General features: G+C 40.4%; 1 protein-coding gene across 14 annotated transcripts in view; it reads right to left on the bottom strand.

Moving 5' to 3' along the window:
- The window catches only part of LOC126091654 (serine-rich adhesin for platelets), a 443990-nt gene that overhangs the window by 203962 nt on the left and 213785 nt on the right, over positions 1-26243 (bottom strand). For 12 of the 14 annotated variants that reach the window (XM_049907085.1, XM_049907086.1, XM_049907090.1 and 9 more), the window contains 3 exons: positions 15413-15526; positions 9363-9467; positions 1765-1821 (listed from right to left, as the gene is read on the bottom strand). In XM_049907085.1, the coding sequence (XP_049763042.1) occupies positions 1765-1821; positions 9363-9467; positions 15413-15526 (276 nt within the window). The remainder of the gene's footprint in view (positions 1-1764; positions 1822-9362; positions 9468-15412; positions 15527-26243) is intronic. The other 2 variants (XM_049907082.1, XM_049907088.1) reach the window with 2 other exon arrangements.

Raw genomic sequence — 26243 nt, 5'->3', positions numbered from 1 at the left:
CGGGAGATTTCAGTTGCTGTTAAAGCAGTACACCGATCCATTATAAAACCCGCATTCGCTTCAAAATATCAGTTGATACAAGAGTTAAATGGATTAACTATAAATCACTATTACGCGTCCCTCTACGTACTATCATTTGTCGGACGCCTCGTTTCGATATCTTGAATGGTCCACGAAATAAAAGGGATGTTACGTTCTACGTGACTCGTCCTGTACATAAAACATTTATTAAACAACAGACCTCGCCAAATACTTTATCAACAGATATTTTAGTAAGCGTGACTATTATTAATTTAGTGATACACATACTGGAGTTATATATCGCTACCTGATATCTGGAAGTGAAGAAAAGTCTAAAGATGATGTACTTGCCGCTGTAGACATTTCGTATGCGCTCAGCAACGTAAATATCGTTAAAACAAGTCATGTGAAAACAAAATGCCGCAGTGAACTGCGTGCTTTCTACACACGCTTATTTACAGAATTTAACTTTTTCGTTACACATCGCTTAATGTCAGTAGATACTTCCAGGCACTGTAGGGATTGAGTGATATGAAATAGCTCGTAGTATCTCATAAGGCGTCTGCATACTAAATTCTCGTAATGTTTAATCTAATCTACTTTGACACATTGTATTAAAGACCATTTGGGATAAATGGAATGGAAGGCGGAAAATGTACTAAATCGGGAAGCCAAGACGACATTTTCCTCTCGTTACACAACATTTACACGGCAACAGAGTTAGAACTACAATTTTCCGGCCATATTCAGCTACTTTACGCAAAACATTTCACTGCAACAATAACAACAGTCATATGACTACACTCCTTACGTAAAGAGCCCTTAAATCCCGTTCACTGCAAAATGATGTTGTGTTTACGAGAAGTTCGTGATCACTTCTTACTTTAACATAGTGTTTGTTATCTACCACGATCACAACTACAATTTTTTTTGGCGATTACCGGTTTCGATTTATTTAACATGTCATCTTCGGATGTATCACTACAGCACTTGTAGGTCTAAACAGTAAGGATATCTTACGGCACGCTGCGTCAGACTGCTATTTTTCAATTAAATTTGTAGTTGCTTGTTTCGATAACTAATATCAAACATATAACAGTATGTACTTAAAGCCTTACACAAGTGGGCAGTGATGAGTCTGCCCAATAATCACAATTCGTTTAGTATCAGAAAATTCTTTAAATCGTTTAAATCGGATAAATTGCACCTTTTGTTTGAAAATGAGTGCCTCTGACGGTGTGACAAATAAAAAGAAGAATTGCTATTGTTTAATGGGCATGACCCAATAGTAGTTCGTCACATGATTAAAAGAGAGTTCTGCACTAGTCATATGACTCCGGTCTAATTGAGGAACAATTCCATTTGTTGTACGAATTGTGTACCTTGTCAGAAAGCTTTCATGTTCCTGGTTGACTTTTACTTGGAGGTTAAAATTCGCATGTTTTCAAATAATGGGCGTAATCGCTATATCCTCAACTCTTAGCTAAAGCCACGTTTGTATATGTAATTTTCTGATCAGGTCTCGATGAGACATGTGTTTCTGATGTCGATGTCACCTGAAGTGTTGTTAATAATTCATGAATAAGAGGAATTTACTTACCTCGTACCTCCAGCTGTATGCACTTATAATACAGCTGATTTCAGAATCAGCGTGCCTTACCTGTTGCCTGATGCTTTAAAATAATTGGGCTTACTGTTAATACGTGAGCGCGCGGGAAGCACGCCGTTGAGCTGGTGGCTTACCTTGGGTGCTGACTCCTTGGTCTCTCCACCCAGCACCTGGTTCAGCTCCTGTGCTATCTGCAACACGCCGGCATGCTTATTAGTAGGGATCTGAAGCAAGGGCGGCAGCCAAATATTAATGTACTTTAAGCAGCCAATAAAAGCCTGTATATGTCTTTTTGCGTGTTTCAACTGTGTGTTTTATGTAGGGCTTGGCACAGACAATAAAAACATCACAATCAACTCTGAAATATTATTGTTGCTTATGCCAAACAGAGAAAATGATTTTAAAAGTAGTTTTGGCTTTTTGTGCTTTCATGAATTTTACGTTGGTGTATTATTGTAGTTTAACATTGAATCTTCTCTTTCCCAGGTTTATTAGCTTTGGATTAATTTTTACTCTGAAAGTTGTTGTAAGTGTTTCTCACAGCACTCTATTTACTGCAGAGGTGTGAGGGATGTTTTTCAAACGTTTACCAACTGTAACATGAAAATTTAACATTACGAATAAATCTATTGCAATGTTTTGTTTATTTAAATGAAATCAAGGAAGCTAATTCGGAGAAAGTGAGCAAAAATTATTCATAAAGTAGGTAATTTTGTATTGAATATTTCGCATTATGGAACATGGAGTATGAGATGCCAGGATAAGAAAATGTATACTTGGTTATAAGTACAAATTCGTGTAATGTGTCCCATCATCTGACAGAGGGACGATAAGTAAAGTAAACAACTTTTGATAAATCACCAAATAATTAATCATTTTGATGTAGTAAAATATATCCCTTTTACGAGAACTATATTCAGACCCTGTTTTGATGCATTTAACTAACAACCTATCCTCCTGACGATCATGTGCTGACGTCAGGCATTACTCCATTTGCTAAATTATTTATGCTATATGACAAATCGAAAAATCATCTGCCATGTATACATATCGTGTGATATGAAGAATTTAGTTTACAAAATGTTTCGCTGAAGTTACGGGGCTGTATCACTAGGATAGATGCTTCTACCAACGTGTCCTCTAGTATCTTGGGGTATTAGGCTGTGCTCTATAAAACTTGATGTGCAGCAATACTGCTTGTTGTGATCGTGGGTGACGTCTATCGCTAACGAAGAACATTAAATAATAGTGAGCGAACTAACTTACAATAAATTTTCAGGAAGAGAATTTTTTTCAGTGGGGTACAACGAGTAAATTCGCATAAGTTATAGGCACACTGCTCGAAAGAATGAAGACATAAAACAATTATTGGTATATGAAACAGCTGCTTAGCACAGAAAGTAGATTAATTACAAACAGAACAAAGAAGAAAATGCCGAAGAGTATTGGAGAGGCGTTTAGCGACTTTCTAAATATCAAAACTGGGCAGACACTTCTGTAGAAGAACTGGGTCTGTCGTTGCTGTTCAAGAGAAACAGGCTGTGTGCTAATACCGGGTTTCGTCCTCTACTATCTCTCATAATATCATCATGAACAATAAAACAAACACAACGCTACGCTACACATAAACTCTTAACACACTTGGCACCCAAGCTAACCAATTACGCCAACTAAAAAGAAACCGGATGTGATCCATACTAAAAGAAGAAGAAGGATCACTGCTGTAAAGACTTCATTAGTAGATGCAGGTGAAAAAACTGAACCTTTTGAAATGTGCTGCCATTGAAAATAATTAAAAATGAAGCGGATATGTAAAGTACGAAGTGAAGAGTTAGAAAAAAGTGTAGCCAAGGAAAGATGTCTGCTATAAACTCGTCTGAGAATAAGACACAAGTTTGTAGAACTATTGGAACGACATTGGCACGACAGTGAGGAGTGGAGAATGAAATGTTATGGTGGGAGACAAAAATTAAAATATACGAAAGGCTATAGACAACACTGGTGGTACAAGATGTGTAGAGGTAGCAAGTTATTGCATGCAAGGTCCGCCTATCATACAAAACATTATTCTTTCATATGAACCAAACATGTTTCAGCACCTCTGTGTGTGTTTGTCTTTGTTTTGCATAAAAGGCGGACTTAACATCTAATAATTTCAATTGCAAACATGGAAAATGCAAGAGCAGCGACCCCAAATTATGAAGAGATAGCAAGATTAGCATCAGCATCAAAGCTGTCGAAAGATAGTTGTATGTTAAAACATAGAGTTTTTTCGGATTATTTGTTCCCTAGTGTTGCTCTGTAATTCATAATATTATAATAATAATATCCAAAGATAATGAATGGTTAATTTGTTGCAGAATTCATTTTAATTACATATATTTTCGCCCAAGGATAGAACATTTGTAACACGTAACTCCATAATTAGAATCATATATATTAGTGCACTCATCATTTTCTCTGAATGTCTTCAAAATATTTCACTTTGAGGTTGTCTTTTAAATTAAAATATAGAACATTAGAATTTGTGCCTGAACAGGTGATACATCGTTTATAGATATCCAAATTACTTCTTGTATAAACTATTTTTAAAGTTTGCGCCTTACATTAAAAGATTGTAAAATAAACATATACACAGCTTATAGGTAATGAAACTATCAAGGAAAAGTTTTACCATTGCACACACTTTCAAAGTCAAATAATTAAGACGAGAGAATTATTGGGGAATAAAATATTTATAATTCTTTCTGTGAAATCTGTGGATGGCAATGTTGAATTTGGTTCTAATGAAACTATTAACTCGCATAGTGCATTTATTTAATTTACGCTGACAGTAACTTTAATCTACAGCCACTTAATAGTAATAAACACGTATTATTTTAGTAATGTACATGCAGCTGAAAGGTAGTAAGGGCGTTTACTGTTATTATAAACTTTTCGTTTTACCAGTGATTTACAGCATTACTTAAATTTTTCGACTCTTGGCTTTCAGTCAGTGTAAAAGTAATGTGTTCATCATCACAGTAATATTAACGAATTTGTATCGTTGCTGTAGGAACACTTATTATTACAAGTTTTTTATTCAATTATTTCAATCTTTACATGAAAATTATTTAGAAAACAGAATGTTATACTACATAATTAAAAGTATTTGGTGAAATGCCATCAATATTTTGTGTCAATAGGGGTAATAATTAAGTGCCTTTACTAAAATTGTGTTAAGTGTTAGAATGGATCTTATTACTTCATTTAACGTAGCTTTCCTAAGTGTATGTTTTGTAACCAAGTTTAAAATGAAGATGGAGGTAGAAATGTGAATTCAGCTAGCAGATGCAAAGTCACATACAAAATTTATAAGCAGAATACATTTTTATTTCCGTTTAGAAAATTCTGTTCTTCAGTCAGTAAGGAGGTATTCATTCATTATGAGAGCAAAGAAGAGGAAATAAGCTTTTTTCTACAATCCACCCAACTTTTGTCACATTAGACACAGGATTCACCTTATATATGTGTCCATCTGTGAATTTAAATTTGGTTGTTACATGGAGCCTGTATGTAATTATTCCAAACTATTCGCGCTCCTTGAGTGTTAAATTTGCTAATGTTACTTGGTAGTTTTTCTAGTGCTTGTGATTTTCTCATTTACTCATTGAGTGGAAGTTAAGGAAAATTGATTGTCAGGACGCTATCGCCACATAGTGTTAGATTGCATATTATGGTAGATAGGCGACAGTCTAAAAACAATGCATGTTTATGGAAAATCAAGAGAGCATATGGATGCAACTTGATAAATGTCCGATCTGTTTGATGATGAATCACTGAGATAACGGGCATAGAGCAGGTTGTGAAACTCATTTCTTCCACTAATATTCTAACTGCATGCCATGTCTTATATCCATGTTTTGACTACGTCAGAGGCTGTCTTTATAGTGTAACGTTACAGTGACATTGTGAATACCCACACGCTTAAGCACTGGTTGTATATGATTTGAGTTTTATGTACAAGCTAAACATGTCGTAAAGTGTATATGATCATAGTGACAGGCTCACATGTCTATGGATAGACTGTACTGTTGGGCAGATTCCTTTCAGTACAATGCTGTCTCGAAACAGTATATAGATACGATCATAGAACTGTTAGACGTCTCTTGTGAGACAGTAATGCACTCTGCAGCCTGCTGTTGCTGCAATTGCTCAAAGTACATTGCTGTTGTAGCAACTGGACCAGAGATCGCCCCAGTATGTTCCACACATGCTCAATGATGGAGATGCCTGGTAATAATTCCTGCAAATGAAGTTGATGATGATCTTGGAGAGGAAGTTAGGTGTTATCCAGCTGAAAGAGCTCTTATGCTCGAGATTGTAACGATAGAACAGAATGAGCCAGGGATTGTTCTTCACGTATCCTGCACTTTTCAGCCTCTCAGCTGATTGACACGGCACTCATGACCATTTATGATGCCGAGCCGGAATCTGCTGTCATCAGTAAATTTAAATATCCTGGTGCAAATTTTTCCAGGATTGTGTCTTTCGTTACGTCACTGGAAACTGGAGCAATGAGTAGTTGTCTGGCAAGCGGCATCCTTACTTGTAGCCCAGATTCCAGCACTCGGCCCTAGGTACCACCTACCAATGCTCTCCTTCTCAAAATCTTGCAGGTTCTGCTAGGACCGGATTATCGTTACCCAATCACTAGAGACCTTCCGAGTTCTGACAATGAAAATTTTATACAAATAGAAACAATTTCCCGTCTGTTAAAGAACTGTGTGACACTACCCGCAGTTATATATATTCCCAACCTGTATACTTCGAAGAAACAGTTTCACCATTAAGGCTACCGGAATATCGCCACCTAACCACCATACTGTCATAAATAACAAAAAAAAAAAAATCATGCTCATGAAAGATGCTGAGCGTTTCTTTCAATCTCCTCTCGGAGTTTGAGAGGCTTCGAACAAACAGCCACTCGTGTCAGCCGATGCACATGCTTTAAGCGGAATGCAAAACGCGGGCCCAATTACACGCCCTCTTGCTCCGCAAATTTACTCGCAAATGTTTATTGACGGTCTCGGATTAATGGTCTCCACTGCTACACTACTAAATTTAAATAAGGTTTGCTTACCTCACTCTGACCCCCGAGACAGGGTTAAAATTGTCACTACATTTTTACCACTAGTAAAAACCCTGCAGCGATTTACTACTTTCAGAAAGATTCCGCAATCATATCACTAGACTGAAAAACGTTACCACCTTCAGCTGATTTCTAGCTACTCCCGCTGATAATCACCTTCAGAACCATACAGCATAATGGTTAAAATTCAAGCTGGAATAAAATCACACAAAAACACAGCACTTAAGTGTTTACACAGAAAAAAATATATAGTTCATTGGCTTCGACTAGACCTCACCAGTTACGGCTCATTTATCAAAAACTATCTCTAGCCAGCTAATGACCTCTTACTATGTAGCACGCACACATTTACTATAACGCATCACTCGCCAAGAGAACTGACGGATTAAGAAGAATTCCAGGTCTGCATACAGGAATGCACGTGCGTACTCTTTCAAAACTTTCCGTACTGGCAGAACAACGGATCGCTGAGAATCATTCGCTGCTGACTTGACAGCACTCTTAAATCATCACTTCCGCTCTACATGGCTACTGTTTGCCTCCTACACCCTTGAGGGCTGTCGGCGACTCCTGAATGTGACAAGCTCCGAGCAGCTCCACGAAAATTGTTTTATATCTAGGCGTATCATCCAGGTTCGATTCCCAACCCGGTCGGAGATCTTTCTCCACTCAGGGACTGTGTGTTGTGCTGTCCTCATATTTTATCATCATCGACAAGCAAATCACCCAATGTGGCATCAAGTGAAAAGACTTGCAACTCTGCTACCAAAATTTCCCATGTGGCGACTCCCAGCCATCAGTGCCTTACGATCATTTCATTCTTCACGGAAAAAACCAGACCATCATCTGGAGGTTGAACAGTGTCCCCTTCTCCTACATTCTGGAAACTGGCTCTGCCATCCACAGCAGCCACGTGGATGAGGTGCCAAGCCTGATCACCAATAATGTGTCACATACAGTCAGGCGTAATTACCCAATGATGACAACATGCTGCCAAATCACGTCAAACGAAAATTAACGTCATGGTAACTGAATGAAACAGGGAAGGTGGTTGTTTTTAAAATACACTATTGGCCATTAAAATTGCTACACCACGAAGATGACGTGCTACAGATGCGAAATTTAACCGACAGGAAGAAGATGCTGTGATATGCAATTGATTAGCTTTTCTGAGCATTCACACAAGGTTGGCGCCGGTGGCGACACCTAAAACGTGCTGACATGAGGAAAGTTTCCAACACATTTCTAATACACACACAGCAGTTAACCGGCGTTGCCTGGTGAAACGTTGTTGTGATGCCTCATGTAAGGAGGAGAAATGCGTACCATCACGTTTCCGACTTTGATAAAGGTCGGATTGTAGCCTATCGCGATTGCGGTTTACCGTATCGCGACATTACTGCTCGCGTTGGTCGAGATCCAATGACTGTTAGGAGAATATGGAGTCGGTGGTTTCAGGAGGGTAATACGGAACGCCGTGCTGGAACCCAACGGCCTCGTATCACTAGCAGTCGAGATGACAGGCATCTTATCCGCGTGGCTGTAACGGATCATGCAGCCACGTCTCGATCCCTGAGTCAACAGATGGGGACATTTGGAAGACAACAACCCTCTGCACGAACAGTTCGACGACGTTTGCAGCAGCATTGACTATCAGCTCGGAGACCATGGCTGCGGTTACTCTTGACGCTGCATCACAGACAGGAGCGTTGCGATGGTGTACTCAACGACGAACCTGGGTGCACGAATGGCAAAACTTCATTTTTCCGGATGAATCCAGGTTCTGTTTACAGCATCATGATGGTCGCATCCGTGTTTGTCGACATCGCGGTGAACGCACATTGGAAGCGTGTATTCGTCATCGCCATACTGGCGTATCACCAGGCGTGATGGTAAGGGGTGCCATTGGTTACACGTCTCGCTCACCTCTTGTTCGCATTGACGGCACTTTGAACAGTGGACGCTACATTTCAGATGTGTTACGACCCGTGGCTCTACCCTTCATTCGATCCCTGTGAAACCCTACATTTCAGCAGGATAACGCACGACCGCATGTTGGAGGTCCTGTACGGGCCTTTCTGGATACAGAAAATGTTCGACTGCTGCCCTGACCAGCACATTCTCCAGATCTATCACCAACTGAATACGTCTGGTCAATGGTGGCCGAGCAACTGGCTCGTCACAATACGCCAGTAACTACTCTTGATGAACTGTGGTATCGTGTTGAAGCTGCATGGGCAGCTGTACCTGTACACGCCATCCAAGCTGTGTTTGACTCAATGTCCAGGCCTTTGTTACGGCCAGAGGTGGTTGTTCTGGGTACTGATTTCTCAGGCTCTATGCACCCAAACTGCGTGAAAATGTAATCACATGTCAGTTTCAGTATAATACATTTGTGCAATTAATACCCGTTTATCATCTGCATTTGTTCTTGGTGTAGTAATTTTAATGGCCAGTAGTGTATATGTTTTTGCTACATGATGTTTGTTTATAGTGTTTATTATTTGCCAGTGGTCTGTGTTATTGAACTGAAGAACAGAATTCGTAAGGTATGATCAGCATCTGCGAGCTGAGCGTGTGGTGGCGGGTGTAGCTACATACCTTGACACTCTGGCAGAGGTGCAGCAGCGCTCCGGCGGGCAGCGACAGGGGGCGGCGGCCCTTGCGCAGGCAGGGTGGCAGCGTCAGCGCATCCATCAGCTCGTCCTGCCACCACAACAGCGAGCAACACTCAGCATTCGGCGTGCCAGCCCGTCCCAGGGGGTCGAGGCACGGGGAGACGGGGAGCAGGGGAAAGGAACGTGGGAAACACAGCTCAGGGTCACGCTCTACCCTTCCACAACCTGGCTCGGCTCATTTACACAGCCCAACAAAAAAAGTTAAGCACCCACAGGACATGGTCAGATATCAGTTTAATTTCGTACATGTACACACCACCTGCAGGTCTGTAAATGATTACAACTACAGTTCTTTCTGGCAGGTAGAGTGGCCACCAAAGATCACCAGTTTCTCCGTGTTTACTATTTTACCAGGCCTGACGGGGATACGCTAAGGTGATAAAAGTCATGGGATAGCGATTTGCACGTATACAGATGGCGGTAGTATCACGTACACGAGGTGTAAGAGACAATGGCGGAGCTGTTATTTGTACTCAGGCGATTCATGTGAAAAGGTTTCTGACGGGAATTAACAGACTTTGAACGTGGAATGTATAACGGATCTTTTATGTTAGGATAAATTTATTTTATTTTTGTTAGATGTTTTCGTTAAATAGCTGAATAAATTGTAATTAGGAATAATTTAATACAGCAGAGTAGAAAAGATAAAGTCAAAGAGATGTTCATTGGGCGGACATTGTCGTAATGTAACGTCATTGCGTTGTCCGGTTGTTAAAACAAGTCGTTTGTGTTCCGTTCTGCTGTTCGGTCGTGCGCGTATCTGAAAGAAATTAGTTCGGGGACTATAATAAACTTTCACATAATAGTTGCGATTAGATGTTCCGACAAAAGGGGTTAACGTCAGTGTTAATTTAAATTGTGGGCGACAGGATTAGTTTTGACAGATACCTGAAAACGGACGTAACGAAAGTTGTTCGCATATCATCCTTGAACGTGACTTTTTATTTAATTAACGATTGCGGGCTCATTAAAAGCTATTATCTCATGATTAGGATCAATCCTTCTTTCCTTCTAGATAGTGATCATTTACGTCACAAGAAAAAGGATTATTAATAAACGTGATGTTAAATGACAATTACGTGTTATTCCGTTAGTGTGGAACCGACGTAATATCTCTGAAATGACACTGATACATAATTTGTGTTAAATACTGAACTGAGATAGGAAGTAAATTGAAATTAGTGAACATTTGATACTGAGACTATAGAAGCAGAAGCGCTTAAGGTTTCTCTTCTCTAAAATGGCAAAATAAGTACGAACTTTAACTCAGTAGTCGACATTATGTATTAGCATTTCATACTTATTTTGACGACGCGCTGTTAAACAAAGGAACGTTGAGTCTCTGTACGAGTAATAAAATTAAATCTAAAAACATAATTAATAACGGCGAACTCCGCTTTAACAAACTGTATTGCGTGTCGTCATCGGGCAGTAACTATTCAACCCTGGAGACTTGTGTGGTGAAATTAGAAGTCGGGCATATAAAACAAACTTAAAAATCCATTCAAGCTACAGTGGAGTCGGCACAACACGACGTGGGCAGTTACATATTTCCATTTCGGAAATCGTTAGGGTTTTTAATATTCCGAGATTCACAGTGCCAAGTATGTGTCGTGAATACCAAATTTAAGGCATATCCTCTCACTATGGGCAACGCAATGGCTGAAGGCCTTCACTTAACAACCGAGAGCAGCGGCGTTCGTGTAGAGGTGTCAGTACTAACAGACAAACAAGTCTGAGTGAAATAACCGCAGAAATCAATGCGAGACGCAAGATGAAAGTATCAGTTAGGACAGGGCGGCGAAATTTGGCGTTAATGGGCTGTGGCAGAAGAAGATCGACGCGAGTGTCTTTGAAAATAGCACGACATCGCCTGTAGTGCCTCTCCTGGGCTCATGACCATATCGGTTGTACCCTAGACCACTGGAAAACTGTGGCCTGGTTCCATGAGTCCCGATTTCAGTTGGTAAAAACTGATGGTAGGGTTAGGGTGTGGCGTAGACCCCACGAAGCCGTGGACCCAAGTTGTCCACAAGACACGTCACAAGCTGGTGGTGGCCCCATAATGGTGTGGGCTGTGTTTACACGGAATGGATTGGGTTCTCTGGTCCAACTGAACCGATTATTCACTGGAAATGATTATGTTCTGCTACATGAAGACCATTTGCAGCCATTAATGGGCTTAATGTCCCCAAACAACGATGGAATTTTTGTGGACGACAGCGCGCCGTGTCACCGGACCACTGCTGTTCGCGACTCGTTTGAAGAACAACCTGTACAGTTCGAACGAATGATTTAGCCACCCAGATCGCCCGACATGAATCCCATCAAACATTTATGGGATATGACCGAGAGTTCAGTTCATGCACAAATCCTTTACCGGCAACACTTTCGCAATCATGGACGGCTATAGAGGTAGCATGGCTCCATATTTCAGAAGGGAACTTCCATCGATCAATCGTTGAGTCCATGCCGTGTCGAGTTCCTCTACTACACTGGGCAAAAGGAGGTCCGACACAATATTAGGAGGTATCCTATGACTTTTGTCACCTCAGTGTATAGGGCATGAACAGAGTCAGATGTTAAGTGGTCACTGTGAAGGACACATAAATACGGAATATTCGTGGGAGACAGTGCTATCAGCGCCTAACGGAGAGTGAAACAGCATTCCCATTTGGCTGGTTGGTGGAATCGTGCAGTCTACAGATTTTTGGGGCATTCGGATGCGACAGTGGTCAGATGTTGGACTGTATTCAGAATGTCAGGGCAAGCATACCTATCATCAAGATTCCAGTTAACCACGCCTGACCACCACAAGGGAGGGTTACCATATTGTGCACCACCGACATTACAACCTCTTCACATCTGTGCCTGCCCCATCGTGAGAACTGCGTGTATCATCTTGAATCATTGACAGAAGAATAGCAGCAGTCAGATTGCAGAAATAGTCTCTTGTGTAAACCGTTATTAACATCTCGACACAAACAGCTGTGACAGAATATGTATGGGTCCAGCTCGAAACTCAACTGCATCCCATTGCCACTACCCAGGATATCAAGGATCAGGTAAAACAGTTGTCAGCCAGCTTGCCTAAGATGAGGATACAACACCTTAATGATACCCTTCCCAACCGAATAAGAGCATACATCCCAGCCAGAGGGAGTTCAACGTGATACTGGTAAGTGAGTGCATGCTGTCAAGTTCTTTATAAATCTGAGTCGATTTTGTAATCACTGAAATAGCATCGTCAATGGCCTTACCGCAGTTGTAATATCGGTTCCCGCCAGATCACCGAAGTTAAGTGCTGTCTGGCTTGCTAGCACTCGGTTAGGAGGTCGTCCGTGTCTGCCCAGCACTATTGACAAGCAATGTGTGCTCAGCCCTTGTGAGGCCAATTGAAGAGCTATTTGACTGAGAAGTAGCTGCTCCGGTCACGAAAGCTGACAACAGTCGGGAGAGCAGTGTGCTGACCACATGCCTCTCCTGTTTGCATCCAGTGACACCTATCGGCTGAGTATGACATGGTGGTTGGTTGGTATCGTTGGGCCTCCGGAGGCCTGTTCGGACGGAGTTGAGGACTCTTACCCTCTCAATCCGTGAAGTTCCATTTCGTTTCCTCCTCCCCTTCAGGGTGCTTTACCTTATATGTCAGGCAGTGTATATTGCGTCGTTACACTCTCAACGATAGTCTATCCTGTGTAAGCCTCTTCATCTCCGTAGAACAGCTGCAACCTACATACATGTCAGGCTACTTATTATATGCGAACTTTGGTCTCCTTCTACGGTTTCTATTCCCCACATTTCCCCTCATTACCTAATAAACTATCCCTTAGAGCACCTGGTCGTGCCCTGTCAATCTCTCCCCTCCTTTAGTCAAGTTGTACCAAAAATATCTTTTCTCCCAGATTCGCTTCAGCACCTCTTGATTAGTTGCCTTATCTAGCAATCGAATCTTCAGCGCTCGTCTGCAGTACTACACTGCAAAAGCTTCTATTCTCTTCTTGTCTGAGCTGCTTGTCTTCCACGTTTCACACACACACTGACAACAGCGTACCCAAGGAAAGGATGTCAGGGATATTTACTGGTAGTATGTGTACCGAGAGCCATCTGTCACAAATTCTAAAAACTGTTTCGCCACCACCACAAAACTTGCATGAGTTGCGCCCTCTCCCAGCTCAGATCCTCGGTAAGCCCCTTGCAAATAATCAGTCTGTAAACTGAAAGGCAAAAAGCCCTCATGGTGTAGGAAGAAAGCTTTGACGAAAAGACGCTGCAACTGCCGTACACGAACAATAAGAATTAGTTTCCGGTCTCTCACTGTGCAGCAGCAAGTGGCGATTGACGTAAGATTCTTTTCGTGAAAGTTTCTTATGTTAGTTATATTAGTTACTAATGGCTGTATTCCGTACAGTGTTGATGCATTTATTGAAAAATAAATACCTCAAGACGTGTATGTGCGCTGGTTGCAAAGGCGCACTGCGGAAAGGTTGCTACAACCTTGTGAAACAACTTGTAAGTTCTTCTATTCTCTCTGCGTAGACAAAGTGGATGCACGCCTCCTTGCTCTTCAGTTTATAGGAAGACTATGCAAGGCTACTCTCTGGACAAATACTTTATGAAAAGACTTCCTAACACTCAAATTTATATTAAATGTTAACATGTTTTTCATTTTAGTGGTAGCTTCTTTTACTATTGGAAGTATACAAATTATATCCTCCCCACTTCTACTGCGGTCAGCTAACTCGTCTGCTACTTTCAGCGTCCCATTTCCTAATCTAATTCCTCATCATCATCTGACTTAATCACTTCGCAATACCTTTTTTAGACTTTATCCATTCCTTTCAACTGATTACCGAAGCCGTTTGCCCCCTGTGGCAGTATGACAATGTCATAGACAAATCTTAGTGGCTTTCGTTTCTGTCTCCTGAACTCTCACTCCGTTTCCAAGTTTTCTGCTCAGTGTTCTTTACCACTTGAGGTGCATGTTGAATAATATGTGACATAGATTACATCCACGTCTCACACTCGTGTCAATTTTTGCTTCATTTCATGTCATTTTAGAAACTGTAGTCTGGTTTCCGTACAAGCTGTAGACAGCCTTTCACTCTCCGTAGTTCCCTGGACTTCAGAATTCTAGTCCCCAGTCATTTATGACTGTTCTCAAATTCTCGCCATAGCTGGTTAAAGGCCTATAGCCTATAACGTTTTTTTTTTTTTTTGCATTGGGAGTGGGTTAGAGTGTGAAAAAGTTTTGACTTCGTTGTTTTCAGATACATAAGCAGTCGTCCAAGGTTGACCGAGACTTCATAAATTGAAATAAGGAAGACCATATGGAATTCGGTATATACTGTGTGACATTCGCTCACCAGGAGGCAGTACCTTCTGTATACAATTTATTTTCGGCACCTCGATTAATATATTAGACGAACTAGGCTCAGGATTCCTCTTGGATATTTCTTACCAATGAAATTCATATTGTATTTTTCAAGTCCAGCCGTAAAAGAACTTAAGGGATTTACATTGTTCTAAAGTCTTTGAAAACAATTTATTACCAACCCTTATTGCTCTTTCTTGACACTACATAATTGGGAAGATGAAGAGGACCTTTTGGAAGCTAATTCACATACCATGCAGTCCGTGCGGGACTACGGGAATAAGGTGATAAGGGAGAGGTAAGCAACACAAAAATTGAAAACATACATAGCAAACCGTATTTTGTTCCCTTTTTTGGATAATTTAAAAGTGACACTCTTCTAAAATGATGATAATGAAAACATAACATTCGTAACAAATTAAACAGAAATTTGAATGCTGTGTCAGTTACAAATACGTTTGAAATTGTAAGACATATGAATGGACAAGGAAATACTATTAACTTTTGGATAACAATGTGAAATTTCGACATAACGGATATATGGTATGAGTACAGACCATGCTGCCTTTAGTAAGGCCTTTACTTCGAGGCTGGCTTACCTCTTTGTTGATATAATAGTAACCTTCTTCCAAGGACGTTGTCGAAGTTTGCTTCTCCAAAGTCTTTTTGCCCGAAATCGGTGGTTTTGTCTCTTCTGCTGTCGTCGGTTTGGCCTGTAAAAATTATAGTTCCAATCAAAATTCCACAGATAACGGAACTAATTTCGGTGTGGAATTTGTTCACCTTGCAATTATGACTTTTCTTTAAGAGAAAATATAGATGCACATCAAATTGCAGAACCAGTAAATTATCAGCCAAATGCTTTAAGATACAGTATGTTCCCCAAAAAGTTGCTGAAAAGTTCAGATTTTATAATTATAATTATATACAATAGCATGCCACCTAGGGGATTCAATGAGGTATAACACGCTATGTGAACGTAAGGATTGAATTATACATCTACATCTACGAGTACATCTATACTCCGCAAGCCACATGACGGTGTGTGGAGGAGGGTACCTTGAGTACCTCTATCGGTTCTCCCCTCTATTCCAGCCTCGTATTGTTCGTGGAAAGAAAGATTGTTGGTATGCCTCTGTGTGGGCTCTAATCTCTCTGATTTTATCCTAGTGGTCTCGTCGCGAGATATGCGTAGGAGGGAGCAATATACTGCTTGACTCCTCGGTGAAGGTATGTTCTCGAAACTTCAACAAAAACACGTACCGAGCTACTTAGCGTCTCTCTTGCAGAGTCTTCCACTGGAGTCTATCTATCATCTCCGTAACCCTTTCGCGATTACTAAATGATCCTGTAACGAAGCGCGCTGCTCTCCGTTGGGTCTTCTCTATCTCTTCTATCAACCCTATCTGGTACGGATCACACACCGGTGAGCAGTATTCAAGCAGTGGGCGAACAAGTGTACTGTAACCTACTTCTTTTGTTTTCGGACTGCATTTCCTTAGGATTTTCCCAATGAATCTCAGTCCGTCATTCAGTATGCTTTTACATGTGGGCAAGTAACAGTATGACCTGATATATTACATGTTTAGGAGCGAACAGCCAAAACTGATACGCTTCTCATTGGCGGTTCCTCAGAAACATCAGAGTCCAGTTCTGGAACAGTCGTGGGACACAAACACATGTCCATCATTATTCTGGTCTTGTGAGCAGTACATTATAGCTAATAACTGACGGTTTCGAATGACGTGGAAGCATCTCCTGAGATAGAGTCGATTCTTAGGCTTGACACTAAACCACAGTTTGTAAGAGAATGAAATAAAGCATCACTCTATAGGCCGCGATCCACGATTTGTCTGCGTCCAATTTCTTCCTGGACTAGGGAATACTACAGATGGGTCATATACGATGGGTTTACGTACGTGGAGACCACCCCACAAAAGCAACTGAGAATATTTTGAATATATGAATATATAATATGCATGTTACTGTTTGTCGGATTCAAAACAGAAGAGTTACATTCTGCAACCTATTCTGGGTGGCTGTGAGCAAGCGTTTACTATCATCTCTGGTTGTAGCTGCTTGTGGTCTACCTCGCCTTGATCTTCGTCGTACACATTACTGAACCGCTTTCTTAGTCGCATAGCATTTCTATTGGATACTCCAGTGATATTTGCTGATTCACAGTGTGACTGACTAGCTGCTATCCTACCATTGGCTCGTCATGAAGTGGATCCGAGTCAGATCAGTCCACCTTTATCGAGTGATCGCCACACGCCAAATAAACGTACAGCACCAAAACTTGAGCAAATCAACCTTCTTACGGGGCACGTGACTCTGTCGGCTGAACGGGCTTTTCCTCTTCCATACAATTACTTATATGTGCATAGTGAACTGTGGTATTTCAAATTGTAGACACAGCAATCTCTCCAGCATGTAATTCTGTCAGTTTCACCAGTCTTTGGGACCAATCAGTGAGCTTTCCGAGTACTGTAGGGAGGAGGACGTTTAATTAAAATAATAAAATATAAGCACTTTAATATCAGTGGCATACGGAGCAACAACATGAGGCTGTTGCTGCCTACCATGCAATTAGAGGTCAGCAACAGTAACAGAAAGTCCTGTTAGCGACAGATGGAGATTATCACTTAAAATATGCCTCTAACATAAACCTCAACATACTTTGTTCGTATCACTAACAGGCTCATTATGTTCGAACTAGGCTGCAGTTTCAATAATTACAAATACCACAGGGGTGCTTAAGGAAGCATGTCTTTATCTGTTGGAAGACACTTCGATGGACTTCACGTTGATGTCATTATGAGAACAACGAAGATACGAGGACATGTTTATTATACTGATAAAGTAACTGGAATCGTTCCAGTTTTCACAGTAGACCTGCTTGTACTTTAAATATTTCTTAGTGGCGACGGTAAATTAACATGCCACTACTAGCATAACAGCAAATAGTTAGTGCTTGTAGTGACAGACATTTCTGCTTATTCGAGTTTGTATCTGGGTTCTGAATGGACGCAGCTAATGACTATCAAAATAACAGTTGTTGTTGTGGTGGTCTTCAGTCCTGAGACTGATTTGATGCAGCTCAATAAAACAGAGGAAAGACGAGTAATGCAGGTGATATAGCTTTACTTCGAGGTACAGAGGGAAAGTTGAATTTGTTCGGCGTCAGTGACAGCTGCGTAATCGCTATGCTTGAATTCTCGTTGATGAACTAAATCAACTTCTTCCTCTGCTATTCATAATAACCTCTGTGCTTTGATTTGGTATTTTATAAGTTTTATAAAAATTTAGCACACTGTGTTAGTTGCAATGTCACAATTCATGCTGATGACGCGATAATATATGGTAAAATTTACCTAGTAAATTAGTAGCAATATATAAGTCAAATCTTGACGAAATACCAACTTAAGGTAAAGATAGCTATGTTTTAATGTAGCGCAATATGAAATTATGCAATACATAAAACATAAAATTCAAAGGTGGCTGCTCGATTTGCTACCGCTAGGCCTGATCAACACGCGAACATTATGGGGAATCTTCGTGAACACTACTGAGAAAATTTAGAGATTCGCTATTTGAAACTGACTGCAGATCGATTCTACTGCCGCCATCGTACTTTTCGCGTAAGGATCATGAAGATAAAAGTGGGCTCATACGGAGGCATATAAATATTTATCCCTCGCTCTATGAAGCAGGAAAGGAATTGACTAATGATGGTACAAGGTACCCTCCGCCAGGCACCATACGGTGGCTTGCGAAGTATGTATGTAGATGCAGACATAGAAAAATGTATTAGCCTTTGATTACACTATTACTGAGTCGCAACTGGAGTGAGTACGGTGTACAAATACAAATACTTGTATGTAATAATGTATGAGGATGAGATGGAACGATCACTTACGCTCAAATAACCAGTTTCACTTCAGTGATTGGATATTGTGAAACTTGCGTATGCCTACAACATAAATTCTTTACAGAAAACCCGTACAGCCTACTCTAGAGTACTGCTTATATGTATATGCTTGACCTGAAAGGGAATATCAAGAAATAAGGAAAGCACGAACTGTCACAGCCATTTTGCACTAGCGGAAGGATGGAGCAGAAGTAATGTAAAATCCAAACTGACATATCCTACAAGAAAGACGACTATTATCTTTCCAAAACCGAATTCATAATTCCAATGTCCTGTTTTCAAAGCGAAATCTTATAGTATTCTTTGGGGACAATGAAAATAAATCGCACTAATAACAAGTAGCAAATAAACGGTTATTCTTACGCTCTCCGTTACATATAGTGGAATCAGATCAGATCGTAGTAAATAGTGATGTAAAAAGTCCTTTCTGCACATTAATTTATAGAGAGCATAGGTAGAAATTGAGTCGTCGAATCCGGCACTACTTTCAAATTAGAAAAATTTACTTCTTGTTGAGACAAGATGTTGAAGAACAAATGTTAATCGTCCCATTTTGACTGTATCCATTTGACAATATTACTACGAACGATGGGCTATAGAGACGGTTGAAAAATTTTCTTCACGAATCGTGCTATACAGGCAGACTTCACAAGTACTGTTTACCGTTTCATGAGATAATCTAATAAGCAAGTGTGTGCTTGCTAGTGTTTACGAGGAAGTGGAAAAGTGAGCTGGGAGAGAACATAGGCTATTTCATTCAAACTTGTTTACATTCTATTCCTATGTTGTAAATATCTGATACGGATGTAATTACGATGACCGACATTCTAGAAAAATAGTGCATTTATTTGGTAAGCAATCTGTGTCTTACATATGGCACAGAAGATCGAAATGTCTACATATTTGTGGTAAGATCTTATGGGACCAAATTGCTTAGGTCATCGGCCCCTAAGCTTACACACTACTTAATCTAACTTACGCTATGGACAACGCACACACTCATGCCCGAGGGAGGAGTCGAAACTCCGAACTCCGACGGGGGCAGCCGCGCGGACCGTGGCAAAGCCCCTCGGACCGCGCAGCTACCGCGGCTTGAGAGATCATGTAAAGTAAATTGGATTAGAATTTTGTATCCTGAGACATAGTATCAGGCAAATAACGTAGATTTTCATACATACTGAGTTTTTTTAATAAAATTGTGAGCTGAGAGAAAGATGGAGCTATTAATAAGAGAGATGAAAAAAAGTCTCAGTGTCACTATTTTCTTTTTGTTGCAGAATCAGTGTACGTACTGGAACAGCACGGAAATAAGACAGAAGAAAATATAAATGTTTACCAACAATATACTAAATCTGGCTAGAGTTGCAGGAAACAAAGAATTGTTACGTGGAGCTAGTAGAACATTTATTAACGAATTTGGCTTAAGAAAACTCAGAAGAAAGACATCATTATTGTAAGCCTCGCAACAGAGTAACATAAATAGCAAGAGGAAAAATTAAAAGGAAAATAAAGGAAATTATATCTTTCAGAAGAAAAAGACAGATGAAACATGAAAGACATTTATAGTAAATTAACCAGGCAACAAAAGTTTTCTTCAGTGAAAAAATGTAAATGGCATCATTGGTCAAGAGATCTCGTCCATAAAGCAATTCTGAAGTCTACTACAGTCAATGAAGTGTGTATCTGGCGTTAGATTTCTTTGGACACGTCTTTATAAGGACTTGAACGTCAACAAGCGAACATGAAAAGAGGAGAATCGGAGAATATAAAACCCTTAAAGATAAACTGCTTGCAACTTTTCCATTTCAGACAGATGAAACAATCAAGGAAACATTAGATTATATTGCCGAAGGAGCGAATATATTTAAATCCTTAAGAAATACTTGAATCGAAAATGCAGGCAGGACCATAGAGTAAGACATGGACAACGGTGACTGGGATTCGAATACATAACGCCGGTTATCGAAGATGTATGCTGTGGTAGATCACGCATAGAGAAGAACGGAAGATTTCATCAAACAAGCCACGGATTTTGTGTATGACACAAGCTAAAAGCTACGAAGTAAACAGTAGTAGTGAAATATACATAAAAACGGTAGTACATGTGTACAAAAGAGTGCTTTAAGGATTGAGACTATAGTGTATCGATAGGTCTAGCCAGTTCCATTCACTTCAATCACCCGTGGTATTGAGAAAACTGAGATTCTTGCATATCTGGTAGGTTCTCGCCTGTAAAGGAAAAAATCTCAAAAATAATTAGAGTCAATTGATAACACACAATATCCTAAAGTGTTTAAACCTCTATATTAATGTAACATGGATATTTCATATGTCATAGAAAATTAGAGAAAGCTACGTCCTATCGAAAATCTGACGTACACTTTAAGACTCTTACCGAAGCCCTCGCCACTAATTCCAGTGCACGTTAGGAAACGAAAAGACTTAGACGAATGTTAGGACAGTGCAAAGGGAATCTGACAACTTTGCCTTATAACATACTGTGCAGCTGAGGCGGGCTTCGTAAGTGAAAAAGTAGCACATATACCATTTTGTACTGAGTTCAGTGACATTTGTACTACGGATGTTCGTTTCGATGCTAACAAGATAATTAGAGCTGCTGATTTAAGAACTTAAGTTCACAACTACCCGTAAATTGCGCTTGTTTTATCATAGATCGTAGTAAACATTTCAAGAAGCTACGGTGATAAACACCAAGGACATGCGAACAACAGCAGTGGTACAATAATGCACAGTTTGTTAGCCTGATTAAGTAGAAGACAAGAAACTTTAAATCCGGGGTAATATTGTTACATATAATCCAAGTAATCAATAATCGTTTGAAAACGTGTACATGTAAGCAAATTGTATAGATGTAAGCAGACAGGCCAGCTAATATAAATGATAAATCATTGTTTCACAAATTATTGGCATATTTGTCTTCCGTCTACGTATTGATGTCTTGATGTTTTATCGGATTTAGTTTAATACAGAAACCTTGAAGAGAGAGAGAGCTCTCATCTTTATTCTTCGAATGAAGTGTCATGTAACACAGCTCATGCCTTAAAATCCAGACTAAATACCCAGGCTATTTCAGCAAGAAGTGCCCTGTTCTAATAATAATGCTATTAGATATCACAATGCGCACACCTGGAATCTTAAATAAATGTAGGATTTGTTTTGGGATTGACAGAACAATATAAAGGTCAAAGGTTTCTCTTGAGGAAGCTGGAATGTTACAGAATGCTCAATAATGTAGTGTGTTGCAGATTACTAATGTAGAGTGCATTATTTATGACCAAAACTGTGATACATTAAACTGAGGCATGAGGAATATATTTATTTTATATTTATGTACTGTGTGGTAGAACTCAGGTAGAATCGACAGGTGGCTAAAGGCATGGAACCCAACTGAGTGGAAAGATCTTTTTCGCGACGTGTGTGGCACCATAATGAGAAAATGTGGGACTGACATATACTGGTAATATATTATGGTTCCACATGAGGGAAAAGTTCTGGTAATCTTTGTTTGTTTCAATCATCTTATAGTATTTGATGCAGATACATTTGTCTCGTCTGTTGTGAGATTTGGTGTATTTGCGTATTTTTTATGATCAGTTGTATAATAGGCATAATACTGAAAAACAGAGACCTAAAGTGTACGATGAAATTAATCCGGACTGAAGGAGAAGTGATATTTCTTAAAATGTACTGACCTGAAGAGGGCCAAGAAAAAGTGATATGACCGAATAGTGCAATAGCTAATGTCTATGTCTAAGATTATATGAAACTTTGAACTATGCTCCATTTTACTTTTAATTTGTGTCTTCTTACGTCCATAAATCTCAGATCCCTCCACTTGACAGCATGTGAAGCCTTCGTAATCTTCGATAATTGGTTATCGTTTCGTTTACTTTTTCCTTATTTAGCTCCTATAATAGGTAAATGAAAATTATATTTTACTCCTAAGAGTGGTGTGTCATTTGATACCAAGTACTGGTAACCATATTTCCCATTTATCCATGAGGAAGTCACGACATTTTCATTTTATGATGAAGAATCATAACTTTGTCATCTGAGAGCGAAATATGTACGAAAATTAACGTTTCTTTTCTTTATTGACTGCACGAAACAGACATCTAGGAAACCAACTTAAGAGGTGTCAATAACAAATTAAGGTCTGTGTAATTTCGCGATACAAGAAATAAAAGGGGGTAAAAAGTAAATGCAAATGAAAGTGCTGTAGCAGTAACTGAAGGTACTAGGCAACGAAACGACTGAGTATTACATCGCCCTTCTAACCCGTAATAGTGGAAAATTATAGAGTGGAATAGACAAAACCACTTATCGCAGATTTTGGGTTAAATATGAGCAAATCAAACAAAAACGTGATGAGAAATCTTGTAAAAGAGACTAGATTTGCTAAATATCTAATGGGAGAAGACACAGCAGAAAAAGTGAAGGAATTCTGCTACCTAGGACACACTTTTGCGCAAAACGAAAGAAGCAAACATCGCATCCGAAGAATAAATTTATGAAGTCTTGGCATTTTATCAAATCACTAAGTTGACACTTGTAGACAGCACCTGCAAACGACTGGTTGTTCTGCAGCTACTACTATCTGAGAAGTTACTATAGTTGAATAATAATCGTACCGTACTCGATGTAAAAACGTGACATTTCACATGAGAAAATGATTGGCACTTGCAAAGCATTCGCTAACAGAATAACTCGACAGGTATTAGATATCCACATGGTATGGAGAGAAAAGTTCCAGAGAGAGAAAATCTCAACCACTGTATTCTATGAAAGTGGAACTAGATATTGTAAAAAAAAAAGAAAAAAGCTGTTTTAAACATTGCAACTGTGGTGACATGGGAATGTATTAAAAAATAAGTGAACAGGTAACTTGTGAAACAGGAGAAAGTAATGAGGCTAGAAGCCTTACATGAAAGTGTTATCAGAAGAGGCGATATGTCAGGAAGGTGTATGCTAAATTACGCACAATTGTTTTTCGATTTAGCACTCTGGAGCAGCTGAGCAAAAAAACCGTATGGGCTAACAATGACCAGTATTTGTGAAAGATTACTGATGATTGGTTGTTGAGATGAAAAGATTGCCAAGCGATAGGGACGAATGGAAGAAGGATCACACTGGCCGAAAGGCAGAGCACCGGTTGAAAACAAGCAGAAGATATTGACAACAACGTAACATTAGTCAAATGCTGCTGACGCACAAAACAAGGAAAAAATAATGAGAAACTCATCAGAACTCATGTTAAAATTGTCTCTCGTTCCGTCGATATGTCATTTGTGCTTAAGTCTGAGCTTATCTTCCTCCAGAAGAATGCCCTTGTACATCTGAAATGAGGAGTATTTTGTTTCCTTTATCATGTGAGTCTGTTGCGTAATGTGTTTGGAACTGTGCTAATACCGATCGTGCTTTGTTACGGTCGAATCGTACCCTTATTCATCACTTGTGGAAGCAGGATGCCCGAGCACACCCGAACGCTAGTATCATTTATGATCTTTTTTTTCGCGTCGGAGGTAAAGATTTATTAATACAGGCATATGAAATCAGCTATCAAATTTTAGTGTTTCCAGTGTGAGGGTGACTCCTCTCCAGAGTTGGACAAACTAAAGTGACTCGTGTCCAGAGATAAACGAACTAAAAAAGGTAAGGAAATAGAACTTCTATAAAGCATTTTACGTGTATTCGCAATTGCGAATGTGGACAACCATCAGCTGTAGAATGGAATTACAATAGCGAAAACTTGTGCCCACCCGGAACTCGAAACCAGATTTCGTGCATATCGCGAGCTGTCGCTTTACCATCTGGCCATCCTTGCACGACTCACTGCCAGATCAAAACTTCCTATGTCGTCAACCATGCGTCTATAACCCATATTCGTACTTCCATTATGTACAGTACAGGCCATTAAAATTGCTACACCACGAAGATGACGTGCTACAGACGCGAAATGTAACCGACAGGAAGAAGATGCTGTGATATGCAAACGATTAGCTTTTCAGAGCATTCACACAAGGTTGGCGCCGGTGGCGACACCTACAACGTGCTGACATGAGGAAAGTTTCCAACCGATTTCTCATACACAAACAGCAGTTGACCGGCGTTGCCTAGTGAAACGTTGTTGTGATGCCTCGTGTAAGGAGGAGAAATGCGTGCTATCACGTTTCCGACTTTGATAAGGGTTGCTATTGCGGTTTATCGTATCGCGACACTGCTGCTCGCGTTGGTCGAGATCCAGCATATATGGAATCGGTGGGTTCAGGAGGGTAATACGGAACGCCATGCTGGATCCCAACGGCCTCGTATCACTAGCAGTCGAGATGACAGGCATCTTATCCGCATGGCTGTAACGGATCGTGCACCACGTCTCGATCCCTGAGTCAACAGATGGAGACGATTGCAAGACAAACAACCATCTGCACGAACAGTTCGACGAAGTTCGCAGCAGCATGGACTATCAGCTCGGAGACCACGACTGCGGTTACCCTTGACGCTGCATCACAGACAGGAGCGTCTGCGATGGTGTACTCAACAACGAACCTGGGTGCACTAATCGCAAAACGTCATTTTTTCGGAAGAATCCAAGTTCTGTTTACAGCATTATGATGGTCGCATCTGTGTTTGGTGACATCACGGTGAACGCGTATTGGAAGCGTGTATTCGTCATCGCCATACTGGCGTACCACCTGGCGTGATGGTATGGGGTGACATTGGTTACACGTCTCGGTCACCTCTTGTTCGCATTGACGGCACTTTGAACAGTGGACGTTACATTCAGATGTGTTACGACCCGTGGCTCTATTCTTCATTCGATCCCTGCGAAACCCTACATTTCAGCTGCATAATGCACGACCGCATATTGCAGGTCCTGTACGGGCCTTTCTGGATACAGAAAATGTTCGACTTCTGCCCTGGCCAGCACATTCTCCAGATCTCTCACCAACTGAATACGTCTGGTCAATGGTGGCCGAGCAACTGGCTCGTCACAATAAGCCAGTCACTACTCTTGATGAGCTGTGGTATCGTGTTGAAGCTGCATGGGCAGTTGTACCTGTACACGCCATCGAAGCTCTGTTTGACTCAATGCCCAGGCGTATCAAGGCCGTTATTGCGGCCAGAGGTGGTTGTTCTGGGTACTGATTTCTCATGATCTATGCACCAAAATTGCGTGAAAATGTAATGACATGTCAGTTCTAGTATAATATATTTGTCCAATGAATACCCGTTTATCATCTGCATTTGTTCTTGGTGTAGCAATTTTAATGGCGAGTAATGTATATTCCCTTACAGGCGAGACATCTTTTACTTGAAATTCGCCCGCCCGCAGTCGGAGGATAAATACGATATTTCAGTGGCTGTGTTATTCTGAATTACAATGCAGAGTTCCTTTGGACATGCACGCATACCGGGCAAGCGACTTTCAAGTAAAATGTCTCACCTGTGCGGGAATATACATAATGGATGTACGAGTA

The sequence above is a fragment of the Schistocerca cancellata genome, chromosome 1 (genome assembly GCF_023864275.1).
Source record: "Schistocerca cancellata isolate TAMUIC-IGC-003103 chromosome 1, iqSchCanc2.1, whole genome shotgun sequence".
Lineage (NCBI taxonomy): Eukaryota > Metazoa > Arthropoda > Insecta > Orthoptera > Acrididae > Schistocerca > Schistocerca cancellata.
This window is presented reverse-complemented; position numbering and strand designations above follow the sequence as displayed.